Raw genomic sequence first — 13,078 nt, forward strand, 5'->3', positions numbered from 1 at the left:
GAGAGAGAGGGGAGGGAGGAGGATGAGAGAGAGAGAGAGAGAGAGAGAGAGAGAGAGAGAGAGAGAGAGAGAGAAACGAGAGAGGGGAGAGAGAAAGAAAAGGCAAGGCCATCAATCTGTCAGGCATCAACACAACACCCTATTCAGCACTGCAAGACGGCTGTCCATTTATCTCCAACCATATTGGCATAACCATACATACTGTCCAAGTGGTTTTATAGAATGATGAGTATTGAATGCTCTAGTCTGGAAATGTTTTATTTCTTCTGTTGTGGATACAGTATATTCAGGTACAACGCCATTATGAACATGTTAAAGTTGGTTGTCACTATATATTTAACGGTTTGTCCATGTGTGTCAATGACTGTTTCACTGCATTCTCATGTAACATACTGTACCTGCCTGATTTAACATCTAATCTCCTGCACTCCTCTGTCTGTCCCCCTCTTCCTCCCTTTACCCACTCCCTTTTTTACTTTATGATTCACTTTGAGTGCATTGCAACGTTTCCGCCTGGCCCTTGTCCAATTATCTCTCTCTCTCAATCTATAGGTTTTCTATCTATTTCTCTCTATCTCTCAATCTATTGGTTTTCTATCTATTTCTCTCTATCTCTCAATCTATTGGTTTTCTATCTATTTCTCTCTATCTCTCAATCTATTGGTTTTCTATCTATTTCTCTCTATCTCTCAATCTATTGGTTTTCTATCTATTTCTCTCTATCTCTCAATCTATTGGTTTTCTATATATTTCTCTCTCTCTCTCTCTCTCTCTCTCTCTCACCATCTCTCTCTCTCTCTCTCTCTCTCTCTCTCTCTCTCTCTCTCTCTCTCTCTCTCTCTCTCTCTCTCTCTATCTATAGGTTTTCTATCTATTTCTCTATCTCTCAATCTATTGGTTTTCTATCTATTTCTCTCTATCTCTCAATCTATTGGTTTTGTTTCTATCCATTTCTTTCTCTCTCTCTCTCTCTCTCTCTCTCTCTCTCTCTCTCTCTCTCTCTCTCTCATCCTCCCTCTTCTCTCCCCCCTGCTCTGTATTGCTTTCTCCCCATGACTCTTAAATCTCTAGTGGCAGGAGGTGGGGTAAAACTGAGGGACTGATAGAAAGAGCCTTGATAAAGCTGCTTACGCAGACAACAGACAGTCCGAAACATCAATACTGAGCATTGTCACTGTCACTCACTAATACAGAATAGGCAGGCATCAGGCTGAGTGTCTGATGGCACTGACATTGGAACGAAGGTTTATTGATGGCTGTCTCAGTCAGGTGTCAGGGAATTCTGGCGTTGGCTATTTGGCATTGTAAAGTGTATTTGTTTCTGGTCAGGTCATGTGCTCAGGAAAAACTCCAGGCGCAAATAATGAGACAGCAATGGCGTGCAAAAGCACTTTCATATGGTCTTGAACATTGTATTCGATCACATGTTAATACATGTCTTTATATTCTTTAGTAATGTGTGAGGACACACACCACTGGGGAGATAATCTGCTTAGGGATAGGCGTCCCGTCAACAGGACAGTTGTAAATCATGCAGCGCCTTGTGTCACGATCACAGATTTTAGAGAAACAACAAATGTCTGTACATATCAGTGTCTTATATCGTCTGAAAGCTTAAATTCTTGTTAATATAACTGCACTGTCCAATTTACAGTATCTATTACTGCGAAAAATGCCATGCTATTGTTTGAGGGGAGCTCCTTACGACAAACACTTTTTTCACTACGATAGGTTTGATAAATTCACCTCTGAAGATGAAATGTGTACTTACATTCTGAAATCTTGCTCTGATTTATCATCCAAAGGGTCCCAGAGATAACATGAAGTATAATTTTGTTAGATAAAATCCTTTTTCATATCGTAAAAAGGTCCATATAGCATGCACGATCGATTTGTATTTCCACTCGTTCCATTTGCAAAGAAAGGAATCTGTGAAAATCTAACCCTAAATGTTGTTTCAACCAGTCAAATCACGTTCTTATTTATTCCTCAGACATACTAGAACGTAACCAGACTTCACTATATCATTAGGGGTGTAGTATATCCTATAGGACACCAAATTTGGTCAGAAAGCGACACCTTCATGGCACGCCGATGACCCGGGCGGTCTTCACTTGATCGACTGTAACTTTGTCAAACAAAGCTAGCTAGATAGCCAATGAGCTGGGCTTTCTGGGAGTATCTGTCGCAAAATGTAGCTGCTGACCTTGTAAATGTCTCCTTCACGATTTGCCCAAATGTACCTGGGTGACTTCACACTAAATGTCATGTAGTTTGCTCATACTTCAAGTTATCCATTTGAAACTTTGCACATACACTGCTGCCATCTTCATCGACCTTGCCAAGGCTTTCGACTCTGTCAATCACCATATTCTTATCGGCAGACTCTGTAGCCTCGGTTTTTTCAGATGACTGCCTTGCCTGGTTCACCAACTACTTTGCAGACAGAGTTCAGTGTGTCAAATCGGAGGGCATGATGTCCGGTCCTCTGGCAGTCTCTATGGGGGTGCCACACGGTTCAATTCTCGGGCCGACTCTTTTCTCTGTATATATCAATGATGTTGCTCTTGCTGCGGGCGATTCCCTGATCCACCTCTACGCAGACGACACCATTCTGTATACTTCCGGCCCGTCCTTGGACACTGTGCTATCTAACCTCCAAACGAGCCATACAACACTCCTTCCGTGGCCTGCAACTGCTCTTAAACGCTAGTAAAACCAAATGCGTGCTTTTCAACCGTTCGCTGCCTGCACCCGCACGCCTGACTAGCATCACCACCTGGATGGTTCCGACCTAGAATATGTGGACATCTATAAGTACCTAGGTGTCTGGCTAGACTGTAAACTCTCATTCCAGACTCATATCAAACATCTCCAATCTAAAATCTAGAGTCTAGAGTCGGCTAGAGTCGGCTTTCTATTCCGCTACAAAGCCTCCTTCACTCACGCCGCCAAACTTACCCTAGTAAAACTGACTATCCTACCGATCCTCGACTTCGGCAATGTCATCTACAAAATAGCTTCCAACACTCTACTCAGCAAACTGGATGCAGTTTATCACAGTGCCATCCGTTTAGTTACTAAAGCACCTTATACCACCCACCACTGCGACCTGTATGCTCTAGTCGGCTGGCCCTCGCTACATATTCATCGCCAGATCCACTGGCTCTAGGTCATCTACAAGTCCATGCTAGGTAAAGCTCCGCCTTATCTCAGTTCACTGGTCACGATGGCAACACCCACCCGTAGCATGCGCTCCAGCAGGTGTATCTCACTGATCATCCCTAAAGCCAACACCTCATTTAGCCGCCTTTCGTTCCAGTTCTCCGCTGCCTGTGACTGGAACGAATTGCAAAAATCGCTGAAGTTGGAGACTTTTATCTCCTTCACCAATTTATCACTCCAGTGTTAATCTGCAAAATTGTAATTATTTGCCTACCTCCTCATGCCTTTTGAACACAATGTATATAGACTCTCTTTTTTTCTACTGTGTTATTGACTTGTTAATTGTTTACTCCATGTGTAACTCTGTGTTGTCTGTTCACACTGCTATGCTTTATCTTGGCCAGGTCGCAGTTGCAAATGAGAACTTGTTCTCAACTAGCCTACCTGGTTAAATAAAGGTGAAATAAAATAAAGATCTTGTGGACAACATCGGTGTGATGGCTAGATGTGGGACCTTTCTGTTGCATTTCAAAGATGGTGGTAAAAATTAAATAAAAAAAACGTAGTTTTTTTTCTTCTTTGTATTTTCTTCTACCAGATCTATTGTGTTATATTCTCCTACATCCAAATTCACATTTCCACAAACTTCAAAGTGTTTCCTTTGAAATGGTACCAAGAATATGCATATCCTTGCAGTTAGATTTGGGTATGTCATTTTAGGCGAAAATTGAAAAAAAGGGGGATATCGCTAAGACTGGGGAGATGTCAAGAACTCTAGTGTTGATCCATTACTGCAACTGAATGATTCAGGACTTAAATGTACTTCTGCCTCTTTGTACCTTCTGTGTGATGATTACATAAAAATGGACGTAGTGTACAGTACTCGCTTATACTGTGTGTCCCAAATGGCACCCTGTTTCCTTCATAGTGCACTAGTTTTGACCTGCACAATAAAGAGAATAGGGTGCCATTTTGGACGAAGAGAAAAGGGTGCCATTTTGGACAAAGAGAAAAGGGTGCCATTTTGGACAAAGTGAATAGGGTGCCATTTTGGACAAAGAGAATAGGGTGCCATTTTGGACGAAGAGAATAGGGTGCCATTTTGGACAAAGAGAATAGGGTGCCATTTTGGACGAAGAGAATAGGGTGCCATTTTGGATGCACCTGCTGTCATTCAATTCATCTTGTCCTATTCTTTCACGTCGAAGAATGTATTTCCACTGGGGGAAAGAAAGCACCAAATATTTCTTAATTCCTATTGGGACATAAGGCCACATTGAGCACAAAATCTACATTTAGAAAACATACATTGGGTCAGTTTAGTGAAAGGACTGATGGTGTTGCCGGTTAAAGTGTAACCTCAGGGGCTTTCTGATCATATATCTAAAGCATGTGTGTCATGGAACTGAAAAGGCCATTCTTCTGTAAATATGCTGAAGTGTGTAGGGACGTTATTATGTATTGGAGCTTGCGATTGAGAGCTGCTGCCTGTCAGTATTGTACAGTACAACAGTACATTGTGCCTATGTTGAAGTATACACACTAGTATGTGTCATCAGGCCAGAGCTTGCCTGGTCTCCTTCATGTGAACGTTTACTGAGGTGTCTGAGGCCGGGATTCAATGCAAGGCGTGCTTTGTACAACCTATGGCAATGTTCCTGCATTTGCGGAGATGGCACTCACGGTAACCACTGCATAATATCTTCCTAGGTTTTGGCCTTTCTAGGGAGTTTTTCCTAGCCACCGTGCTTCTACACCTGCATTGCTTGCTGTTTGGGGTTTTAGGCTGGGTTTCTGTACAGCACTTTGAGATATCAGCTGATGTACGAAGGGCTATATAAATACATTTGATTTGATTTGATTTGATATGTTGGCTCAAGCGGAAATTACATTACGGATTGAAACCCGGCCTCGGATTGTACAACTGACACACAACATATTTGACACAATAGTTGTGTATCTGCATCATTTATTTTGACACAATTGTTCTCCAGAACCAGACAGACGCAGATAGAGCACAGCTAGTGACCATCCACTAGACAATAACAATGTACTTGAGCATTGTATTGGGTTTCAATGAGAGATGTTTTCATGATGGAGATAGTGATTCATGTGATAATGTGAATGGCGCCGGGCACCCAATCTGGCTCATCTAAAACACAGACAGACAGAGTGCTGCTTCACTGGGAGCGCTGCAAATTGGAGTTCAAGTGATGCTCATCTCATTTAATTGATGTTCTCTCATTCTGAAGCTTCATTACACTGTAAACCTCAAGATTTGAGGAAACTGATTTCACTTCATTATTTAATATATCAAAATTAATCAAATGAAATGTTATTTGTCACATGCTTTGTGACAGGTATAGGTATAGACTAACAGTGAAATGCTTACTTAAGGCACCGCTTGCCATGCGGTAGCAAAGAGAACAGTCTATGACTTGGGTGGCTGGAGTCTGTGACAATTTTTAGGGCCTTTCTTTGACACCGCCTGGTATAGAGGTCCTGGATGGCAGGGAGCTCAGCCCCAGTGATGTACTGGGCTGTAGGCACTACCCTCTGTTGCCCCTTGTGGTCGGATGCCCAGCAGTTGCCATACCAAGCGGTGATGCAGCCAGTCAAGATGCTCTCAATGGTGTATCTATAGAACTTTGAGGAGCTGATGCCAAATCTTTACAGCCTGCAAAGAGGGAAGAGGTGCTGTCGTGCCTTCTTCATGACTGTTTCAGAGTACAGTTACTTGATGTGATTTTGTAGTCAATACTCAAACCAATAGAGTCACTGTGACCATATAGGGCATCCAGATTTGAGTTGTATCAGCTTGAAATGTTTGAGTAAATCAAAACATTGAACTTTAAGCTCAGTATTAATTAAATACAAAAGTTAGTGGTTTGAACTCTAAACAGATGTGTGAGGACATTTTTTCTATGAAGTTTATCACGTTTTAGGGAAGACCCAGATGCAGAGAGTGTCGAAGTAACAAAAGTTTATTACTAGAACAGGGGGCAGGCAAAACGACAGGTCAAGGGCAGGCAGATATCAGTAATCCAGATCAGAGTCCAAAAGTACAGAATGTCAGGCAGTCTCAGGGTCAGGGCAGGCAGAGTTCAATAATCCAGTGTGGTGGGCCAAGGTACAGGACGGCGGGCAGGGTCAGGGCAGGCAGAATGGTCAAAACCAGGAAACTGGAACGAGAAACAAACAGGAGCAAGGGGAAACCCGCTGGAAGGCTTGACGAACAAAACAAACTGGCAACAGACAAACAGAGAACACAGGTATAAATACACCGGGGATAATGAGGGGAGATGGGAGACACCTGGTGGGGGGTGGAGACAAGCACAAAGACAGGTGAAACAGATTAGGAACAAAAGTTGATTGAACTTAGAACACAGACATTACCCAAGCACCGAGCGGGAAGAGGGAAATGGTGTACGTATGTATGGGTGTGTGTGGTATGTATGTATGTGTGTATATGCATGTGTGTATGTGTATGTATATGTGTGTATATATATATGTGCGTAGGTATGTGTAAGTGAGTGCTGTTTTTTTGTGTTTTTTGTTGCTTTGTCTCTGTTGTTGTATCTCTTAATATGGGTGAAAATTGTGAAATTCCAATAAAAAAAAGACTGTTACAAAAATGTTACCCCCTAATTTCGTGGTATCCAATTGTTAGCGGTGACCATGCTCTCATGTCTCATCGCTACAACTCCCGTACGGGCTCGGGAGAGACGAATATCGAAAGCCATGTGTCCTCCGAAACACAACCCAACCAATCCGCACTGCTTCTTAACACAGCGCTCATCCAACCCGGAAGCCAGCCGCACCAATGTGTCGGAGGAAACACCGTGCATCTGGCGACCTTGGTTAGCGCGCACTGCGCCCGGCCCGCCACAGGAGTCGCTAGTGCGCGATGAGACAAGGATTTCCCTACCAGCCAAACCCTCCCTAACCCGGATGACACTAGGCCAATTGTGCGTCGCCCCATGGACCTCCCGGTCACGGCCGGCTGCGACAGAGCCTGGGCTCAAACCCAGAGTCTCTGGTGCCACAGCTAGCACTGCGATGCAGTGCACTAGACCACTGCGCCACCCGGGAGGCATAAGGCCTTATTTTGAGGTCTAGTTTTACAGGCCACATCAAACCTGCAAGTAGATTGGCAAAACTCCAGTAACTTTCCCTAAATTCCCCGATTTTCCCAAAATCCTGGTTGAAGGATTTCCTACTTATTTCCTCCCGTTTCCAGGAATCGTCCGACCGGTATTTCTGGAAAAGCTGGGAACTTTTCAAAATTTCCCAGCATTTTGGAAAGCCAGAGTTGAATATTTATTTTTATTCAGCTGCAACCTGCATTTATAATGACTGCCAGGATTAGGATCATTCTGAGGAGACTAAGCCATTTTAACTGGAACAACTGTTTCGGTAACAGGTGCAAAAAAATCTGATTGGATTAGTTGAATATTATTTGTCTTTGTGTAGCATAAGATTAATCTATCAATCAATGTACAGTATAGCCCCCCTATGTATAGGCTACCTCTGCTGTATCCCTCAACAACTCCTATGCAGTTTAGAATAGTATGGATGTCAAACAACCAACAGCTGTAACGTAACAAAATGTGGGAAAAGTCAAGGGGTTTGAATACTTTCTGAATGCACTTTTTTTTGGGGGGGGGGGGGGGGGGGGGATTATTATGGGTTAAAAAGATACTCCAGGCCACTCTTCAATGTCTAAAAATAAAAACAAAGATCTGTCTGCAGTAGAGCATGCTGGGAAATATTGATAGTTAGTTGTTCTTTCATTCATGTCAACAATTACTTGACTAACCTCTGCTTGAACCAATTGTAATTTCTATGTGATATTACCTAACAAATGTGAGTACTTAGTTGTCCTGACAGATTTTGAGGTAGAAATATTTAATAGGTCAAGGCTCAACAAACAATACAACAAATGATTATGTCAACAGTTGTTTCAACTTTACAACCAAGTTGTGGAAACTTGATGTGATAAAGTTGTACTTACTTAAAAAGTTATCATTTGTGTCATAACATTTTCAAAAACATAGTTTAGTTTTGAGTTTTGAGTGAGTACCTAGTACACGTTTGAAGTAAGAAAGACTTTTCATTGACTTTGAGATCAACAAAAAAATGACTTGGCGTTTATAGTGATTCCAGATACTAGACAGTGTGGATGAGGCTACTGGTTGCAGTGTTTCTTGTGTCAAATATAGGAAAACCTTGTATTTTAAAACAGAGAAAACTAGTAATAGTCATAGCTGTTTATTTTAGTCCTTAACATGTAGCAGAGCTGTTGCAGGAAGGGCCATCCTTTGTTCACAGTCACATTGCATCTGTGTTCCAAATGGCACATTATTCCCTATATACAGTAGTGCACTATATAGAAAATAGGGTGCCCTTTCAGAATTTGAGCGAAATAAGCTTTTTGTCCGTATGGAAGATTTCTGGGATCTTTTATTTCAGCTCATAAATCATGGGACCAACACTTTACATGTTGCGTTTATATTTTTGCTCAGTGTATATACAGCATATGTGGCTTTTTCCTGGCAGGAGTGGCACGAGAGAAATCGACAGTACATCCATAATTCAGACATGTCTAAAGCGGTGAATGTACTGTACAGTACATCGGAATGTTCCGGAACATGTACTGTAGAGTACATCTGAATTGATGGACATTGATGGAAATATGGACACTGATGGACATTGATGGAAATACATAAATCAAATAGTGCCCTCATGAATACAGCTGTGGTAAGAGCATAACAGAGGAAGTGACACTGGCTGTGGCAACATGTCCTTCCTTCTTGTGGGCAGGTTGAGAGTGGGGGAGGGTGTAGGATGTAGGTGTGATGGAGATTTCAGTTCAGTTCTCTCTCACAGCTTCGTAGACAACAGGTGTAGACTAACAATGAAATGCGTACTTACGGGTCTTTTTCCAACAGTGCAGTTCAAGATGCAAAAGACTAATAGTTAGACAACGATAAAATACACAGTGAGTGTGAGAGAGTTTGAGAGAGAGAGTTTGAGAGAGAGAGTTTGAGAGAGAGAGGGAGAGAGAGAGAGAGTGAGAGAGAGAGAGAGATAGAGAGAGAGAGAGAGAGTGAGAGAGAAGAAGAGAGAGAGAGAGAGAGAGAGAAGGAGAGAGAGAGAGAGAGGGAGAGAGAGAGAGAGAGAGAGAGAGAGAGAGAGAGAGAGAGAGAGAGAGAGAGAGAGAGAGAGAGAGAGAGAGAGAGAGAGTGAGAGAGAGAGAGAGAGAGAGAGAAGGAGAGAGAGAGAGAGAGAGAGAGAGAGAGAGGCCCCTCCCAGCCACAGGCTCTCTCCTCCCTGTGTGTGTGGAGCTGAGTTGTGTGCTGAGAGGAGCGCAAGTGCCAAACTGTATGCAGAGGCAGGACAGGTGAGGGAGCAGAGCAGCACTGCCTACACTTCTTCAAAGACCGAGAGAGAGAAAGAGAGGAGTGAGACAAAAGAAAGTGAGAGTGTCAGTCCCAGAGACGTGCTCCCCTGTCAGAATGCTGAGAAGAAAGAGGAGTGTATCCTTTGGGGGATACGGCTGGTACGTTAACCTTAACTCTCTTAGGGCTGGTGGCTGGCGGTGTGGCCTGAAGGTGGGTGTGAATTCAGCAGGCTGCCGTTGTTCAGACTAGAGTTGAATGTGTTTTGAAAGGAAGGATGGGTGAAGGGCTTTATCTGTTCCACTGTGTGTGTGTGTGTGTGTGTGTGTGTGTGTGTGTGTGTGTGTGTGTGTGTGTGTGTGTGTGTGTGTGTGTGTGTGTGTGTGTGTGTGTGTGTGTGTGTGTGTGTGTGTGTGTGTGTGTGTGTGCGCGTGCAGCACTTCTGCAGCAGTTTGACAGGCTGCTGTTCTGTCTCTACCAGGGGGATTGATCACAGATGGTTATCAATTAGTTGCTTGGTGTTATTGTCCTCTCATCTGTAGGACTCTGTTTTTGTTTCTCTAGTGGTGTTTTTAATCTAGATATTTACCTCTGGAATGCAGAAAATGTGCCGAAAATTGTGTTTTTCTTTTAAGTTTGTTTAATGACACATCTATCTTGTTTAGAATTATTGTTAGGAATGGCTAAAAGAGAAGTTTGTGTGCTCAGTTCAGACATTGACTTTGACTCCTCGACCTCCATGGTTACTAAAGAGGACATCTGGGATTCAAACGACAACGAAGCAGACACCCTGCCACTTGTTTTGTAAACAGCTGAGGAATGGGACCATCCATGAGATCCAAATAAAAACTGTTTTTAAGCTAAACAGTTTTTGTTTATAATTATATTGTTTATGGAGTAAAACAAAGACAGTTGAACTAAGCTCATGAGGAATTTATAAGTTATATTCTTCAAGAATCAACAGCTATACAGATTGACCTTTTCAAGTGCATTTCTTACACTACTTATGCCAGCTCATGAATGTATGTACGACCTCAGTTTGCATGGCCAATATGAGATGTTCATGTGTGAGAGTTCAAGAGTTCTATGGAAATTTCAGTGGCTCTCTGTGAGAACTGAAAAGGCCTCAATTGTGTCAGAAGAGAGAATTGCTGACAAAGTGTGGTGAATGGAGCTTAGCATCACACCCTCACACACTTCAGTTCAGGTACACACACACACACACACACACACACACACACACACACACAAACACACACACACACACACACACACACACACACACACACACACACACACACACACACACACACACACACACACACACACACACACACACACACACACACACACACACACACACACACACACACACACACATTTTGTGTTTATGTGTGTGTTACTGTTGCTGTATAGCAGTGTTTCCCAACCCTGGTCCTCCAGTACCCCTAAACAGCACACATTGATTCAACTTATCAACGAACCATCAATCCCTCAATGAGCTGAATGAGGTGTTCTTTTCCAGGGCTACAATGGAAATGCGTTCTGTTGGGGGGTACTGGAGGACCAGGGTTGGGAAACACTGCTATAGAGAGACCATGAGGCAGCGTAGGAAGATAGCTGGTGAACTACCCTCCCTCAACTCAACCTCAATGTTTTACTGCATCGATGCCGTCAACCCACCAGGGAGGCAATATGTTAATACACTCAAACCACTTCCTCATGCTGAAACAGGCTGTCTTGTGTCCAAACAGGCACGGTGTTGACTATAGTCCAACCAGCTGAGGTTAAAAGGTGCTGAAATTAATTACTGCGTCCCCGCTGAAGTAATCACTGTTAGGATTTTTGCTAAGCTACAGCTTTCTACTGTTGCTCTAGAGCTGGGAACTCCGTTATCTGTGGCCTGCCAGGTGTATGCCAGCTCTGCCAGTCTGCTGGCAGTTCTGAAGGTCAGGCCGGACATTAGAGAGAGAGAGAGGGAGGTGTCAGGCCCATCAGATGGTGAAGGAGAGATAGAAAGTAATGAGGGAGGAGGAGAAGAAGAGGTAGCATAAGGAGAGGTGGTAGATCATTAATAATCCATGCCACCTGTGATGCTGAGGCACATTTGTTTTTGATGGAGGACTGCCTTCACTCTCCACTGCATGTCTGTGTATTTATAGTAAAGGCAAACACACACACGCACGCACGCACACACACACACACACTCCATATAGATGGGGAGATGTAGTCACGGGGTGTGTGCAGGCTTCCTATTAGACAATGTTCTTGAGTTGGTGTATGCATTAGCTTTGTGGTCAGGCCAGGGCAGGGCCATATTTCAGCTCTATAAAGCCTCAGAATCATTGTCCCTCAGAATCATGGTACACAGCCAGTGTGGCAGGGTGGAGACAGCAGAGGAGGGTGGAGAGGCTGACTGGGCGAGGATGACCACACTGTGATGCCTCTTACATGGGGGGGGGGGGGGGGTCACTTTATTGTTGTTGTTGACCAGGGATGACGATTATTACACAGAGGCCATTCATAGAAGCATCCAGAAAGATTGCGACAATGATATTCAAAGCATTGGACAACATTCAAAACATATTTGTTTATGTCTGAGCTGACAAGGAAGCTGGAATAGACATCAAATGGCACCTTATTCCCATATACTGCACCTCTTTTGACCAAAAGGGGCTAAGGTCTATGGTCAAAAGGGCCCTGGTAAAAAAAGTAGTGCACAACGTATGGAAAAGGGTACATTTTGGGATGCAGTCATAGATACTACCTGGCTAAGTGACATACGGCTTTAGTTAGGGAGGATAAGGTCTACTGTACTACATGTGTCTTGACATTTTCAGGCCAGTTGTCGTGAAGGTCATTCATGGTTATGAGAGGTGTCCACTCATGTCTATGATGGCATTATGCAGGGTTCACCACACACAGACAAAACACAACGCCCACCAACACCACTACCAAATATATGTTTTATCTTATTTGTTTTTATAATGTAAAACCAGAATTTGAATTACCAAAGTAACAGGCAGTGGTTTTAAATCAGTAACCGTCATTAAAATCATTAAATCATTAATTATTATTTATTTTTTTGCTGTTTCCTTATAGAAAATGTTGAAATGTCTATTGCTTCCTCTTTTCTTCGTGGATTTCTATTCTAACCAGCGGATTCTGAGACTGAAGTGAATGAAGTACGATAACAACTGCTCTAGAAAAGGTCAAACAACTACAGCCAGCCATAGTCACTGTGTGAGCAGTAGGGGGTGAATGGCTGGTTTCGATGGTTTATGTAGGTCTGTCATGGAAATCAGTTCATTCTCGATGACTGGCCTGTAAATGTGGTTATGTTTGAACTCCATGCATCTCAATGCATCTAAAATGTCTCTATACAACACTAGTTATTTAATCTATTACATTGGAAGGGCCAACCATGTAACATCCTGCTAGCGCAACATAATTAAGTGATAACATATACATCATGTTTTGCTTCATGACCAATAACCCCTCTCTCTCTCTCT

At 43.0% G+C, this 13,078-nt stretch overlaps 1 protein-coding gene across 4 annotated transcripts in view; it reads left to right on the top strand.

Annotated features, from left to right (window-relative positions):
* Nucleotides 1–13,078, top strand: part of LOC109905515 (rap1 GTPase-activating protein 2) — a 100,398-nt gene that overhangs the window by 3,174 nt on the left and 84,146 nt on the right. The window contains exon 1 of one of the 4 annotated variants that reach the window (XM_031790554.1): nucleotides 9,509–9,727. The exons of 1 other annotated variant lie outside the window; for it this stretch is intronic. In XM_031790554.1, coding sequence (XP_031646414.1) covers nucleotides 9,684–9,727 — 44 coding nt within the window. In that variant the 5' untranslated portion in view covers nucleotides 9,509–9,683. Of the gene's footprint in view, nucleotides 1–9,508; nucleotides 9,728–13,078 lie in introns of those variants that run through there. 2 more of the 4 variants (XM_031790565.1, XM_031790557.1) reach the window with 2 other exon arrangements.

This window comes from Oncorhynchus kisutch, linkage group LG15, assembly GCF_002021735.2.
Source record: "Oncorhynchus kisutch isolate 150728-3 linkage group LG15, Okis_V2, whole genome shotgun sequence".
NCBI lineage: Eukaryota > Metazoa > Chordata > Actinopteri > Salmoniformes > Salmonidae > Oncorhynchus > Oncorhynchus kisutch.